This window comes from Elgaria multicarinata, chromosome 13, assembly GCF_023053635.1.
Source record: "Elgaria multicarinata webbii isolate HBS135686 ecotype San Diego chromosome 13, rElgMul1.1.pri, whole genome shotgun sequence".
Lineage (NCBI taxonomy): Eukaryota > Metazoa > Chordata > Lepidosauria > Squamata > Anguidae > Elgaria > Elgaria multicarinata.
The window spans coordinates 23,848,684-23,864,785 of NC_086183.1; the positions used below are offsets into that span (position 1 = coordinate 23,848,684).

The 16,102-nt window shown below is 44.4% G+C and overlaps 2 protein-coding genes across 2 annotated transcripts in view; both read right to left on the minus strand.

The window, feature by feature from the left end:
- The window catches only part of HAUS5 (HAUS augmin like complex subunit 5), a 40,970-nt gene extending 29,747 nt beyond the window's left edge, over positions 1–11,223 (minus strand). Inside the window, exons 1-3 of the mRNA XM_063140256.1 lie at positions 11,093–11,223; positions 8,591–8,653; positions 8,402–8,434 (exon numbers count right to left, since the gene is read on the minus strand). Coding sequence (XP_062996326.1) covers positions 8,402–8,434; positions 8,591–8,653; positions 11,093–11,214 — 218 coding nt within the window. The 5' untranslated portion in view covers positions 11,215–11,223. The remainder of the gene's footprint in view (positions 1–8,401; positions 8,435–8,590; positions 8,654–11,092) is intronic.
- Positions 748–5,680, minus strand: LOC134407957 (myelin-associated glycoprotein-like). The gene is made up of 3 exons (XM_063139980.1): positions 5,590–5,680; positions 3,907–4,006; positions 748–1,549 (listed from the first exon to the last, which is right to left on the minus strand). Exons 1-3 carry the CDS (start codon positions 5,676–5,678, stop codon positions 1,403–1,405), a joined length of 336 nt encoding a protein of 111 aa, XP_062996050.1. The 5' UTR covers positions 5,679–5,680; the 3' UTR covers positions 748–1,402.
- Positions 11,224–16,102: the final 4,879 nt, after the last annotated feature.

Genomic DNA, 16,102 nt, shown 5'->3' on the forward strand with positions numbered 1-16,102 from the left:
ATGGTTCTCCTAAGGCTTAGTTACTTGCAGTATCAGCTTTAAGACAGAATATTTGGGGGCCCTTTTGCCTCTGGCCCTGCTCACCACTGCAATATGACCCCCTCCTCCAAGAGCTTTTCTGAAATCGAATTTGGCCTTCAAGTGAAAGAGGTTCAACACTTCTGTTCTAGGCAATGTAAATTGGTCATCCACTTTACGGATATGGGAAATATGTAAAACCAGTTTAAGTAGGATGACCCTATGAAAAGGAGGACAGGGGCTCCTGTATCTTTAACAGTTGCATTGAAAAGGGAACTTCAGCAGGTGTCATTGGTATACATGCAGCACCTGGTGAAATGCCCTCTACAGCACAACAGCTAAAGCCACAGGATGTATACTAGAGGGACCAGATACAAAAGAGGGCAGGGCTCCTGCAGCTTTAACTGTTGTGATGCAGAGGGAATTTCACCAGGTGCTGCTTGCATACCAATGACACCTGCTGATTCCCTTTTCTATGCAACTGTGAAAGATACAGGAGCCCTGTCCTCCTTTCCATCCGGTCGCCTAGGTTTAAGCGTCCCTGGTAAAAGCAGCTTGCGGCTGCATTACTGGGTATGATCATTGCAGCTGCTTACATCCACCCACTCACTTCTATCTGCTCCTGGATATGAAGCCCACAGGCTGCTGGAGTGGGATCAGGTGATGAAGAACTGCTGCCCAGTATGCATGTAAGTAAATGATATGCTCTAAGCACCTTCCTGCAATTATTTGTTTTAATGTAGGACATTGGTCTGTGAGAGCTCCTGAGATAGTGCTTGGTTCCCAGAGCTTACTGCTTTCTAAAACCTGGACCTGGAATGTGAAACAGACCTTTCGGATCTGAGGGATCAGATCTACAACTTGTTTTAATCGGTCATGCTGGAGGAAAGCGCATGTGCACCAGCGGGGATCTGACCCATTCACATGTGCACACCGAAAAGCGACCCCTTTGTGGAACTACATAGGTGCATGCCTAAGATCACTCGGCTTATTCCGGATTGGTTAATCTCATCGTTGAGATCGTAATGTAGAATCCCTTCCCAGCTGCGCACATCAGTAGCGCGGATTGGGATTGACACACCACATTTCACCAGTGTGTCGTTGCCAAAGTGGAATGCAGCCACCCTTTTACCATTCTGACTGGGTGGCCCAAAGAAGGTTGTGAAAACTATTCTGCATCCGAGTGATCTTCGGTATGCACTCCAAGGGAGGGGAAAATGTCACACAGGATCAGGACATTCAAGCCAGTTGATGGGACTGGGTCCTCTCAGAGGGGCTGACTGGGTAGCCAACAGGCATGGCCAGGGGTTTCATTAGACTATGATAGTTCCAATGGGTGGAGGTCCGTGGGAGCTGCTGTGGTTGGTGAGAGGGAGGGAAGGCCTCACTTGACTCGGATCTCGGCGTATTCAGCCAGCTCTTCTGTCAGGGTGTAGCTGTCCTTGGTGGACAGTTTGGTGAAGTCTATGTTGGCGTAGTCAATACCCAGGTCCTCACATTTGTTCAAGAGCCGTTTGTCGCAGCGCCCATACTGCAGAAGCAGGAGAGAAAAGACCAGGTGAGCATAGGCCCAGGTTAGGCCTTTAGCTTATGGGACTCAATTGTTGGGGGACTCTGAGTTATAACATCAGATATATTTATTCCTGTAGGACAGAGGGGGTTGGCTTCAGAGCCATCGGCCATATCAGAGATACACAATACCAACTAAAGAAGGGAGTTCTCATAAGACCCTAAACTCCAAAGTTTAGAATTGCCTAACTGGACCATTGTCAGTCAGTGCAGACCAGGAGTGGGGAACATGTTATGGCTCTCCAAATGTTGTTGGACTGCAACTCCTACAAGCCCTAACCGGCATAGCCAATAGCGAAGAATAATAAGAACGTAAGGAGAGCCATGCTGGATCAGACCAAGGGTCCATCTAGTTCAGCATTCTATTCATACAGTGGCCAACCAGCTGCTCATGGGAATCCCACCAGTAGAACATGAGTGCAACAGCACCCTCCTGCCCATGTTCCCAGGCAACTGGTGTACACAGGCATGTCACCTCTCATACTTGAGGTAGCCTATAGCCTTCAGGACTAGATAGCCTTCTTCTCCAGGATTTTGTCCAACCCCCTTTTAAAGCCACCCAAATTGATGGCCAATATGACGTCTTGTGATAGCAAATTCCATAGTTTAATCATTATGCACTGTGGGAGTTGCAGTCTCTCAAGATGCGGTGGGACAAATGTTCCACCACTCTGGTTAAACAATATTGAATTAGATGGGCCAATGGTTTGATTCCGTCTAAGGCAGTCTCCTGTGTTCCTCCCTAGGAAGGGGTTCGATCAACGCTGTTCCCCTAACAGCATTTGAAATTACACACGCCTTAATTTCTGGAGAAGGAGATGTTGCAGATCAAATCTGTCTGGAAACACTGCCGTATGATTTGGATGTATGGAGGCTCTCTGTAGTGACTCAGTAGTGATGAAAAAGCACCCTAGAGGTGCGCACAGCCACTTTGAGTCTTGCATCACATGTTCCAGGATTGAGCCCTGGTATTAAAAGCAAATTTCACTAACGGATGCAGAGCCTTGCATTTTTACACAACAAAGGCGCAGAGGAAATGCCATAACACTGGCTGGGAGCGGCACACACAGACAGGGACTCCCACAAGCCCTTGACACAAGGGGACAAACCATCACAGAGACCCAGTGCTTTGAGACAAACAATCTAGGACCTTTCCGCACATGAAATTTGTCTGCAGGCATAATGTTTGCCCAGACACCACAAACAGCAAAAAAGGGGAAGACAATGTTACACGTGGACAGGGAAGTCCATACTTACCTGCCCGGGTCAGTGGCTCTCCAGGGAGCAGATCTCCTTAGACTATTAGAAAAGGAAGAGCAGTCACTAGTGACCCGAGTTGGGAAGGATATCATTGCTGGCCTTAGCCAGAACCTCAGTGCTGACATGGGGCAAGATGGAATGGTGGGTTTGGGGTGCCACTAAGAGTGGAAATCATACAATTCTGAGATAGTTCCACCCGGGGTTTCCTCCTTAGACACTAATGTGTCTTGGGCAGACACTGCAGTCCTGTTCTTACTTCCAGGAGGAATTGTTGAAGGCTCAGCTGGGAGAGCTTTATGGAGAGAACCCTCCCAAACATCAGCCGCCTTCCTCTCTGCCATGTAGTGTAGCTTGACAATGAAGGGCACTGGGAGGGGCCATAGCTCAGTGTGCTTTGCATGCAGAAGGTCCCAGGTTTGATCCCGCTTGAAACCCTGGAGAGCTGCTGCCAGTTAGTGTCAACAGTACTGGGCTAGATAGACTAATGGTCTGACTCATATGGAAAGGAGGACAGGGCTCCTGTAGCTTTAACAGTTGCATTGAAAAGGAAATTTCAGCAGGTGTCATTTGTGTGCATGCAGCACCTGGTGAAATTCCCTCTTCATCACAACCGTTAAAGCTGCAAGAGCCCTGCCTAGCATGGAGGGCAGGACTCTTCAATTTAAAGAAAGCAAAAGAAAATGCTATTTCCTCTGGTGTGATTGCACTATTCCATTGTACCACAGTGCCACCTAGAGCTTATGTGGTGGAAAAGCAGGAAATGAAGCGTTCTTCATGTCCAGCTCAGACCTCAATTCTGCAGTGAAACCAACAGTAGATACAGCGGATTAACAGCCTCCTGTAGAAAAGCTCTTAGTGAGCAGTGAGAGCTTTTCTACATGAGAAGAGGCGTTATCTTGGCATACCAGAAGGAAGTGAATGGGCTCCAGCAACAGTAATGAGGTGGAGGAGAAAGGCATATTCAGGGATGTGGGAATACTGCAAGCATATTGCCTAACAGCCTCCACAACCAGAACTGGCCATTGCTTCTGTCTGTCCCATTCTCTATTTCATTAGTACCTCTGATTTCTCCAGATTGCCTGGAATCCTGTAGTCTCCACTGTAGACGACAGGAGGGTTTTCAGTTTGCATGAAGCTAGAACTTTCATTCATGTTTTTCCTAGGAATGAAAAGAAAAAGGTCAAAGACTCAGAATGGGGAACTCTGTCCACATTTCGAAACAACAATTCCAAGTATACCAGGCTATATATAACATGATCGCCCTGAAGCCCTTGTGGCTTGTTTATGTAGCGTAATTAGTTTCTAACACTGCAATCATGGTTGATTTAGTAATGAGAAAACAAATCTTTATTGAACTGACCGATTACATGACAACAAATCTTGGTAATTCATTCATATTCAAGACCTGACGTCTTTTTAGCAATCATCTCTTAACAAGGATAAGTGGTCACATCTTGCTGGTATTTACAAATCCTTAATTATTTTCTGTTTCCAAATATTTCTTGAATAATCTCATCCCCTGTTGGTGATGGATTAGTAATTCAATGTTAAGTTTGTTGTTGCTTTTTTAATTGCAATGCAACTAAGTGATTTTAGTGATTGCAATGGGGACTGAAACAATTTTAAATCCAATTACTTCCATTCAATTGTTTTGTGGACTGAGCTCTAAAATTCCACTATAATAAAAACACTCATTTGTTTGTTTGCTTATCTGTTTATTCAGAAACCAAAGGGACTCTTAGATCTCCATCTCCTTGTCTGCTTTGGAAATGAAGCTGGTGGCATCCAACTTAGGGTACGTTTACATGTGGGAATTCATCACTTTGGGACTCAGTTCAGATATCACACTTCACCATGGTTATAGGACCATGGTTTCAACATGATGTCTGAATTGACAAGCCCTAGTTGATGATCACCTGGAAAACCAGGATCAGAAACGAGACTTTGAAGTGGGTTTGCCAATCATGGCATGTATTAATTATGGCTTGCTGTGATATCTGAATTGACAGACCATAATGACAACTCTTGCCTGACCTCTGGAGGCTTTAAGCCTGGAGTGCTGAGCAGAAAAATATCCCTAAGCCATGATTTGCATGTACATTTAGAAGCTTAAGCCTTGGTTTGGGTTCTAAACCATGATGAATGCAAACCATGGTTTGCAGCTAAGATCAAAGAGGACTCCTCTTGGTGGACTCAAGAAGCTCAAGCACACATACAGAGCGGAGGAGCAGGAACAGGGTGAATCAGTCCTCTCCCCTCTGGATCAAGAGGCCATGATGGAAAGTATTTCCATGAAGGGTTGGCATATGTCTTCTTTCACAGAGCGCAGTCCTCTATTTGAAGAGCTGCCAGAAGACTGTCCTCTGTTCTGAAAGTGCCCCCTCTTTGAAGGGTTTGTACAATCTGGTTTAAAGATCAAGAGCCATCCGAAGGAAGAGCTGGGCCTTGAAGGTCAAGAGATACACAGGACATCTAGTCACAGTCTTCCACACTATGGTGAGATATCCTGTATTTCTGTGTAAATTATAATGTCAACATTTACATATAAATTAGCATGTGCAAATGTTATGCCAACTGGCACCCTCTTATTTTGGTGATGCATTTCTTCTTATTATTTTGGCTATTCATAAGTAGCCACCCTAATTTCCAGAGAGCTTTGTCCTTGTATCTGGACCTGGATTTCTTACAGCAAGACATGGGGCCATTGAAGGGAGCAGGCTTGACCCCCAACCCCCGACTTACTTTTTCCTGGTCTGGCTGACATAACACACCACTGCTATGAGGATGGCAAAGGCAACCACTGCTCCTACAGGCCCCACTTTTGCCCACATCAGACTGTCTGGAAAAGAAAAAGAGACATGGACACACAGGATTGGTATTGAGGCACTCCCTGACCTTGGTAGAGGGAAGGTATAAAAAGCCAGAATGCAGTAGGTTGGACATAGGAACACACACAGCATCTGGGGAACACACAGCACCTGTGTGGATCTGTCCCTTCAAACCACCAGGGTAGGGTAGTACATTTGACACCAGAAGAAATGGAAAGGAGTCAGGTCTGGTGTAGAACTTGCACAGTTATTCTGTACATTGTTTATTAAATGTATAGCGACTGATTAAGGGGCAGTGTTCTTGTTTCTTAGAGTAGGCCCCAGATATATTGGGCAACTCTGTTGGGTAGCAAGCAAGCAGGCACCAATACATATGCTAACAATTGTTAGCTGACACTGTAATCCTTACGTCAAACAGCTGCCTAATTTCCTCTGTTTGCTTTTCTTTTCTATCATGCTGAGGATCTGCTGGGATCTGTTAGTCATAGAACAGATAACTCATTACTTGCCCGCAATGCACATACTTCAAAGTGATCTTGATAGGCTGGAGAGCTGGGCTGAAAACAAAAGAATGAAATTTAATAGGGATAAATGCCAAGTTCTATATTTAGGAAATAGAAACCAAATGCAGTTACAAGATGGGGGATACTTGGTTCAGCAATACTACAAACGAGAAGGATCTTGGAATTGTAGATCGCGAGCTGAATGAGCCAACAATACGATATGGCTGCAAGAAAGGCAAATGCTATTTTGGGCTGCATTAATAGAAGTATAGCTTCCAAATCACGTGAGGTACTGGTTCCTCTCTATTCGGCCCTGGTTAGGCCTCATCTAGAGTATTGCGTCCAGTTCTGGGCTCCACAATTCAAGAAGGATGCAGACAAGCTGGAGCGTGTTCAGAGGAGGCCAACCAGGATGATCAGGGGTCTGGAAACAAAGCCCTATGAAGAGAGACTGAAAGAACTGGGCATGTTTAGCCTGGAGAAGAGAAGATTGAGGGGAGACATGATAGCAGTCTTCAAATACTTAAAAGGTTGTCACACAAAGGAGGGCCAGGATCTCTTCTCGATCCTCCCAGAGTGCAGGACACGGAATAACGGGCTCAAGTTAAAGGAAGCCAGATTCCAGCTGGACATCAGGAAAAACTTCCTGGCTGTTAGAGCAGTACGACAATGGAATCAGTTACCTAGGGAGGTTGTGGGCTCTCCCAAACTAGAGGCCTTCAAGAGGCAGCTGGACAAGCATCTGTCAGGGATGCTTTAGGGTGGATTCCTGCATGGAGCAGGGGGTTGGACTCGATGGCCTTGTAGGCCCCTTCCAACTCTGCTATTCTATGATTCTAAGGGCAGATTGCTGGTGCCAAAGTTCAAGTGGTGCCGCTTTCTCTCAGGTGGAGACGGAACAGTTTGGGACCGGGATATTTGAAGGCCCACTTCCTTTCATACAATCTTTTCCATTCACTGAACATCAGCTATGCATCCCACACTTTCAGGAACCCAACCAGTTAAGTCACAAGATAGGTCCTTTTCCGACCACGGTCCCCAGGTTGTGGAACACCAACTGCGCCCTTATCTGGACAGTGATAGCCTAGCTACAGTTATCCATGCTCTGATAACCTCTCGTTTGGATTACTGCAATGCGTTATACGTGGGGCTGCCTTTGAAAACGGTCCGGAAGCTTCAGCTGGTACAAAACAGGGCAGCCCGTTTACTAACAGGGACTGGCTGGCGAGATCACATTACGCCAGTCCTTTTACAACTTCATTGGCTGCCAGTCCAGGTCCGGGGCCGATTCAAAGTGCTGGTATTGACATTTAAAGCCCTAAACGGTTTGGGGCCAGGTTATTTGAAGGAACGCCTCCTCCCATATGTACCTACCCGGATCTTAAGATCATCTACAGGGGCCCTTCTCCGTGAGCCCCTGCCAAAGGAAGTGAGGCAGGTGGCTACTAGGAGGAGGGCTTTCTCCGCTGTGGCACCCCGGTTGTGGAATGAGCTCCCCAGAGAGGTCCGCCTGGCGCCTACACTGTACTCCTTTCGTCGCCAGCTGAAGATTTTTATTCACTCAGTATTTTAACACTTAATTTTAACTTAAATTTAAATTATACTGTTTTAACTCTGTATTTTAACCTTATATCAATTTTGCTGCATGGTTTTATCCTGGTTGTGCTTTTTATATTGTATTTTGTATTTGTATTTTTAACTTGTTGGTTGTTTTATGATGATTTTAATTTTTGTGAACCGCCCAGAGAGCTTCGGCTATTGGGCGGTATAAAAATGTAATAAATAAATAAATAAATAAATAAACACCTGCCTAGAGAGGTCCAGTTGGTCCCTTCAGGCAAGCAGCTAATCCCCCCTCCTTTTTTAAAAAAAAACCTGCCAAGCTTTTATTGTGTGTTAAAGTTCTACCTCCCCATTTTTATACTGAATTGTTTTATCCTGCTCTTGCTTTTACTGTATGAAACAGTTTCTGAAAATCTGAAGCTTTTTTTAAAAAAAACATTGTTTGATGTATTTTAGGATATTTTTGAGAGACTCTTGGGAGTTTATTTTATAAAAATATTGGGGAATCCATTTCTTAAGAAAATAAATAACGGTGAAGGAAGTTTCGCCACTGTTGCATGGGGTGGAGAAGGGGGATAGCTCTGAGCAGAAAGAGGTCTGGACTTTTTCCTAAGAAAATGCCACCCACCCACCAACCCCGCCCAGCTCCTTAAAGGATACCACAGCAGGTTTCCACGTATCTTCTTTACATTCCTACAACATAAACAAGAAAACGGTGAAATCGACAGTGTGACATGAGCTCTGAAAAAGCATTTCTTCCTTTCCCGGAAGAAGTGGAAGCCAGCATGAAGAACATGAGGAGGTCAACACAGGGCTTCTTCTCCCTGCTAGGACTCTTCAGCTTCTCACCTCTGGTGGCGAACATGGCGGATGACGTATTTCCAGATTTCGGCACACTGACCTGAGCACATCCTGGAGGAGAAGAAAGCAAAATCCCATTAGGCTTAGAAGGAGTTGCTTCTCAGGGCTGGAGGCACCGGGATTTGAAGGTTGAGAAACAGCAGAGGGTCAGATCACAGGAAATTAATGGGCTATCACCGCGTGATTGAGAAGAGTACTGCATAGGGTGACCATATGAAAAGGAGGACAGGGCTCCTGTATCTTTAACAGTTGCATAGAAAAGGGAATTTCAGCAGGTGTCCTTTGTATATGTGGGGAACCTGGGGAAATTTCTTCTTCATCACAACAGTTAAAGCTGCAGGTGCCCTGCCCGCTTTTAAATCTGGACACTTTAGTATAGCTCCTGCACCTTTAACTGCTGTGATGAAGAAGGGATTTCACCAGGTTCTCCATATATACAAATGATACCTGCTGAAATTCCCTTTTCTTTGCAATTGTTAAAGATACAGGAGCCCTGTCCTCCTTTTCATATGGTCACCCTAGTGCATCATGGGATTGTAACAGTTTTCACTGGGGCCTGGTCGGATTATTTTGATAGAATACCTCTTGATATCTCAATAAATAAAAACACAGACAATGTAACAATAAAGGTAAACTAATAATTACAATGTAAAAATGTAAGTTACCAACCAGCAGTATGACCCTACAACCAACTAATTCAACCATTGCTGTCGTAATTCAAAGCGAACCCGATTTTTTCCACCGTTCCGTTGGCCATAATAATGTAAAAGGTTTTCTTTTAATAATGCCTTATTTAAAATTCTAGTCTTCTCTAAAGCATTCCAGTCTCCTCCCTATTTAATTTCCCAGTTTAACCCAGAGATATTGGGTAATTTCATTTAGCACTGCCAAACCCCATAGCATTATGTACTACTTTAGAGTGACCATATGAAAAGGAGGACAAGGCTCCTGTATCTTTAATAGTTGCATAGAAAAGGGAATGTCAGCAGGTGTCATTTGTATATATGGAGAACCTGGTGAAATTCCCTCTTCATCACAACAGTTAAAGCTGCAGTTGCTATACTAGAGTGACCGGATTTAAAAGAAGGCAGGACACCTGCAGCTTTAACTGTTACAAATTACAAATGACACCTGCTGAAATTCCCTTTTCTATGCAACTGTTAAAGATACAGGAGCCCTGTCCTCCTTTCCATATGGTCACCTTAACTACTTGCTTAACTATTTGCTTCAATTTTCAAAACTTAAACCAACAATAAATGCAAGTATTACCATTGCATGGAATAAGACAAGCTCCTTCTTTGCTGGGTCTTATCCCTTCGCCAAGATGACTACGGTGACATATGCTTTATTGTTTTAAAAAGTTGTACACCACCTTATTTGTTCTTGAACAAATAAGGCAGCATATAAATGTTAATAAATGCACATACAGGGATATGAAAAGGCCTTTTTAGTCCATCCATTGGCCCCTTTAGCACAGTGCTAACACTCAACCACAAAAATTCACTTAGAAATGTAAAATAGACGCAATATATTAGAGACATAAGTGATATATACAACATATATTTTCAACCACAGCCTTCTATCTACTTCACCCTTTAGCACAGTACCATCTGTTTCGACTGGCAAGTTCTCAACTTTCCTCTCGCTTGCTACCAGACCCTTTGAACTGGACCTGACAGGATCCGAACTTGGGACCTTGTGCGGACAAAGCCTGAAGACCTTTTTATTCACTCAGTATTTTAACACTTAATTTTAACTTAAATTTAAATTTTACTGCTTTAACTCTGTATTTTAATCTTATATCAACTTTGCTGTGTGGTTTTATCCTGGTTGCGCTTTTTATACTGTATTTCGTAATTCTGTTTTTAACCTGTTGGTTGTTTTATTGTGGTTTTAATTTTTGTGAACCGCCCAGAGAGCTTCGGCTATTAGGCGGGATAAAAATGTAATAAATAAATAAATAAATAAAGCCTAAGTTGTGCTGACTTTATACTGTTAGTTTTACCCTACCCTGTGCCTGCTTACCCTACCCTGTGCCTGTTTGCATTCTCTTCCCCTCCTTATTGTTTTACTATGATTTTATTAGACTGTAAGCCTATGCGGCAGGGTCTTGCTATTTACTGTTTTACTCTGTACAGCACCATGCACATTGATGGTGCTATATAAATAAATAATAATAATAATAATAATAATAATAATCCGCAGCTGGCTGTAGTTGAGGAAGGGAGCCGCCCAGTCCCCTGCAAAGGCACTGAGAAGTGAAGCCCGCCGAAGAACGCTGCTTCCCAAGCGTATACAGGGCGGGGGCTGAAAACACTCTGCGAACGCTCAGAGGCACTCTCGTCGTTACTTCCACACCACACGCTGCTGGGGTTGAAAACAGGTCCCGGGGCCGGAATGGGGGCTCGTTGGGGGTTGCAGAACTGGAATGGGGGCGCAAGGGGGGAGCTCTGGGGGCGCAGAGCCGGGGAGGGGCCGCTTCTGACCCACCGTCGGGCGGCGCTCTCGGAAGGGATCCTGTCAAGCGGGACCTTCATCTCCTCCGCCGCCCAGCGCCGGAGCTCCTGCGCCAGCGACATCCCGCTCCCAGCCCCGGCTGAAGCCGACGCCATCAAACTCGAACGCGGGCGCCTTTCTGACCGGGCCCCTCCTACCCACTCTGGGCCCGCCTTTGCGCACGGTACGTCGGGAGATGTGGTTCCGGGACGCGGAGCTTGCTGGGAGATGTGGTTCGAAGCGGCCGGTTTATATATATATCCTGCCGGGATTTGTAGTTTCGGTTTGGCAGGGAGGGACCTTCAGCTCGTCTACCAGTGGAGGCTGGTGGCTCCGATTTCGATGGAGCTGTGAATCCATTCTGGGTTTCAGTCAGAAACTCCAAAGGAGCTATCCACGGGTCCAGCTCCTTTAGTGCTCTGGCTAATTCTGACTGAAACTCAGAGTGGATTCACAGCCACACCACAACTGGAGTTGTCTACATTTAACCACATTTTTCCAACCAAGGATCCTAAGTTGTCGTAGGACTAAAACTCTCCTCACCCTTAGCCATCAAATCACCATGAATTGACAGTTTAGATCTTATTTCTATAAGTTGAGACTTCAAATTTATGTATTTATTTTATATATTTATTACATTTCTATACCGCCCAATAGCCGGAGCTCTCTGGGCGGTTCACAAAAATTAAAACCATTCTGAGTATAAAACAACAGTATAAAAATTGTGAACCGCCCAGAGAGCTCTGGCTATTGGGCGGTATAGAAATGTAATAAATAAATAAAACCACAATATAAAATATTGTAAGCCTATGCGGCAGGGTCTTGCTATTTACTGTTTTACTCTGTACAGCACCATGTACATTGATGGTGCTATATAAATAAATAATAATAATAATAATAATAATAATAATAATAATAATAATAAAAGCTCAATCAGATAAAAAGAGCAGCAATGCAAAATTACGAATTTAAAACACCAAGTTAAAATTTATTTGTAGACTGTTAAAATGCTGGGAGAATAAAAAGGTCTTCAAATGATTGGGATGGAGAGAACTGCATCGTTCTTGGAATTCGTTAAAGAAAAATAAGATCTCAAAGTTGCACCAAATATCTCTCTCTCTCTCTCTCTCTCTCTCTCTTATAATACTAGAACCCAAATGGTGTCATCCTATGATGCTGATTGGTGAGAGAGATTCAGGACAGATCAAAGGAAGGACTTCTTCACATAAGGCATGGTTAAACTATGGAAGTAGTGTAGTGATGGCCACCAATTTGGATGGCTTTAAGTGGTGGTTGGATAAATTCCCGGAGGAGAAGGCTATTAATTAGTACTAGTCCTGGTGGTTCTATGCTACCTCCAGTATCAGAAGCCATATGCCTATGTACACCAGTTGCTGGGGGACATGGGCGGGAGGGTGCTGCTCTCTTCATGTCCTGCTTGTGGGTTTCCTGTGGGCAGCTAGTTGGCCACAGTGCGAACAGAATCCTGGAATGGAACTGGTAAAAAACTGTATGATTAGATTTGTTGAAGATACAGGAAACTGTATGTAGGGAGAGGGAGAGAGAGCTTTATCACACCAGCGTTATACTGTGCAATCACTGCAAATCGCATGCAAAGGACTCAGAAGTTTTCCACCTTATAATGTGCTTTGATTGTGAAGTACTCCCATGCATCCTGCCTTAATAGTGCAATAAAGCAAAAAAGATTCGCCATATTTAGCCCCAACTTTTTTAGTGTAGAGCCTCGTGTGGCGCAGAGCGGTAAAGCAGCAGTTTCTGCAGCTGAAACTCTCCCCACGGCCTGAGTTCAATCCCAGTGGAAGCTGGTTTCAGGCAGTCGGCTCAGCTCGACTCAACCTTCCATCCTCCTGAGGTCGGTAAAATGAGTACCCAGTTAGCTGGGGGAAAGGGAATAACAGCCGGGGAAGGCAACGGCAAACCACCCCGCTATAAGGCCTGCCAAGAAAATATCGGCGAAAGCTGGCGTCCCTCAAAGAGTTAGTAATAACTCAGTGCTTGCACGAGAGGTTCCTTTCCCTTCCTTCCTTTTGAGCGTATCTTCCGAGCCGCTGCTGGGGTGCAGGAGCAGGATTTTAAAGAAATGCTTACATCTACGTAAGCTTTAAAGATAAAGACACCAAAATTGGCACAGTAATAGATATTAGGGAGAACCTTAAGCATACCAAATTTGAATTGAATTGGATCATCCGTTGATTTGTAATGATTTTTTTTACATTTCCCCCCTTAAACTCACTTCCTGGTATGCAAAGGATCGCTGTCGCCCGGTAGCAAAAACAACAACAACCGCGAAAGCTTAGCGCTACGGGGATAATCCGAGGGCAGCAGGCACATGGGATGAAGCTTTAAGTGTGTGTGTGTGTATTTCAAAAACAGAAAGAAAAATAAATTTCCTGTTCTGATGGAAGTTGTGTCTTTCTATCCTCAAATGGGGCTGGTGATAGCCAGAGCACCACACCATAGTTGAGAAACTAAAGCGCTGATGCTCTGCCATTGTGCAGTGGGGAACCTTGGAGCCTCCCAAGTTGTTTCAGTTTCAGATTTTGGTTACTTTGGCCCTTTCTACACCTGCTTTTGCGCTCGGCATTCACAGGAGTGCTGTTGCGGGGGCACGTGTGTCCTGTTAGGTTCCGCATGTTTATCGGTAGAAGTCAGCGGAGCTGGGCAGATGGGTACAGGGCACAGGAATTTTTTTAATGACTCCTGAGGGACTTGCACCATGCAGATACACCGCAACACATAGGGGGAGAGGAACTGTGGTGAATATGCTGTCCTGTGCAAAGATATGTTGTTGTTGTTTAAAAAACCTCAGTGGTGAAACATGCCGATGATAAAAGAGGCAGTGGGCTTAGGGTGACCATATGAAAAGGAGGACAGGGCTCCTGTATCTTTAACAGTTGCATAGAAAAGGAAATATCAGCAGGCGTCATTTGTATATATGGGGAACGAGGTGAAATTCCCACTAGAGTGACCAGATTTAAAAGAGGGCAGGGCACCTGCAGCTTTAACTGGTGTGATGAAGAGCGGTAAAGCAGCAGTTTCTGCAGCTGAAACTCTCCCCACGGGCCTGAGTTCGATCCCAGCGGAAGCTGGTTTCAGGCAGCCGGCGCGGGTCGACTCAGCCTTCCATCCTCCCAAGGTCGGTAAAATGAGTAACCAGTTAGCTGGGGGAAAGGCAATAACGGCCAGGTAATGCAACGGCAAACCACCCCGCTATAAGGCCTGCCAAGAAAACGTCAGCAAATGTTGGCGTCCCTCCAAGAGTCAGTAATGACTCAGTGCTTGCACGAGAGGTTCCTTTCCTTCCTTCCCCATATATACAAATGACACCTCCTCAAATTTCCTTTTCAATACAACTGTTACAGACACAGGAGCCCTGTCCTCCTTTTCATATGGTCACCCTAAGTGGGCTGCATGTTTCTCCCTAGCTACAAAGCCAGACCAAAAACCTTTAAAACCATTTTCATACACTACCACCACCACCAGCAGTACCTAGCCCCAGGAGCAGGGGGAAAAAAGGTGTAAGCTTATTTGGAAGGTGATCATTAACCCTATCACCTCTGCTATTTTTAAAATGTTCAACCTGATTTCACCTTATAGCTTCCTTGCACCCGAGAGCGACGATGTGATTCTCAAGACGCTAATTAAAGGGGCCGTGACACTGTGTGGATTTGTAAAAGACTGTTTATTTCTTTCAGAATACAAAGTCAGATGGGTTAAAGTCATTAAACACTCGCTGTGTTGTGGGACCAAAGATGCACAAAAGCCCAGCATTTCCTTAGATTAATGTTGCCACCTTGATAGGTAGGCTCGTCTTTAGTCTAGCTTTGTTTGCTTGGCTGGACTCCCTGTAGAGATTTTTTTTTTAATCTGCCTGACACACACACAAGAATAGCCACCATCACCATGCTCCTGCTCTCTTACACACACACACACACACACACACACACTCACACGTAGGAAGGTAAGATGTTAGAGAGAAAAGTGTGGTTTTTCAATATTGAATGTATCTATCTGATCCCTATTTACAATCAAACTAAAATAGCTCATTTAGGGCACAACTCTTTGCATGTTAAGATAGAAAAAAGTCCTATGATTCCCAGGAGTTGTAGGACTTTTTTTCCCTGGATAAACATGCATAGGATTATATGCCCTTTGGAAACTCTGACAAATGACTGACATATAAATAAAATGTGACCTGAATGGACACCTCCCTTTGTTTTCCTCGGCTTTGTTTGACAGCAAAGAGAGAAAACCCACACAATGTGTGCATGTTGCTTAGACTGACTGCACCAGAGCTGAAACGTTTTTTGTAACATACATTTGAAATGAGGGAAAGCTTACAAATGCAAAAGCTGAGAATTAAACTGGATTTATATAGAAAATGTATTCAATTTGATCCAGCTCAAACAGTGGCAGGATGGGGGTGGGGTTTACAACATGTATGAGTCAGGAGTGAGGTTACATGTTTATTTGCTCCCTCACATTAAAAAAAATGCACGTGGAAAGCAAGCACATCAGGCTAAAACTCTCTTTTCTCACATGCTACCTTTCTATATGCAGGATTTTATTACATGGGGGCATTCAAATACATGATCCCACCCCAACCCCACGCAGACTGAACTGTTATGATTCAGTGAGGGCTGTATTATATACTTTTTCTTAAATCTTAGAATATTGGTGTGCTTCTAAAATCACATTCTCCAGTGCAATCCTATAAATGTCAACTCAGAAGTCAGCCCCATTGAGCTCAATGGGACTTACTCCCAGAAAAGTGGCCATAGGACTGCAACCTCAGTATCATTACCTTCTCTCTTTCCCCCAAGATGAATGAAGGCTCAAAAGTATGCAATAAGTATGCTTGGGCGGTGGGGGGAATTTGGTGATTCAGTCGAGGGATTTAATATTTTATTTTCCAAAGTGAATTTTGTTGTTGTTTAATCTCAGTTTTTGTTCTCAAAATGTAGACACTGACACACAGGTTCT

Coding starts and splice junctions, on each gene's coding strand:
- LOC134407957 (XM_063139980.1), bottom strand. CDS start 5,678: ATGTGGGCAAAAGTGGGGCCTGTAGGAGCAGTGGTTGCCTTTGCCATC. Junction 4,007..5,589: donor GTCAGCCAGACCAGGAAAAA/GTAAGTCGGGGG, acceptor TTTCATTCCTAG/GAAAAACATGAATGAAAGTT. Junction 1,550..3,906: donor GCAATCTGGAGAAATCAGAG/GTACTAATGAAA, acceptor CTGCTTCTGCAG/TATGGGCGCTGCGACAAACG.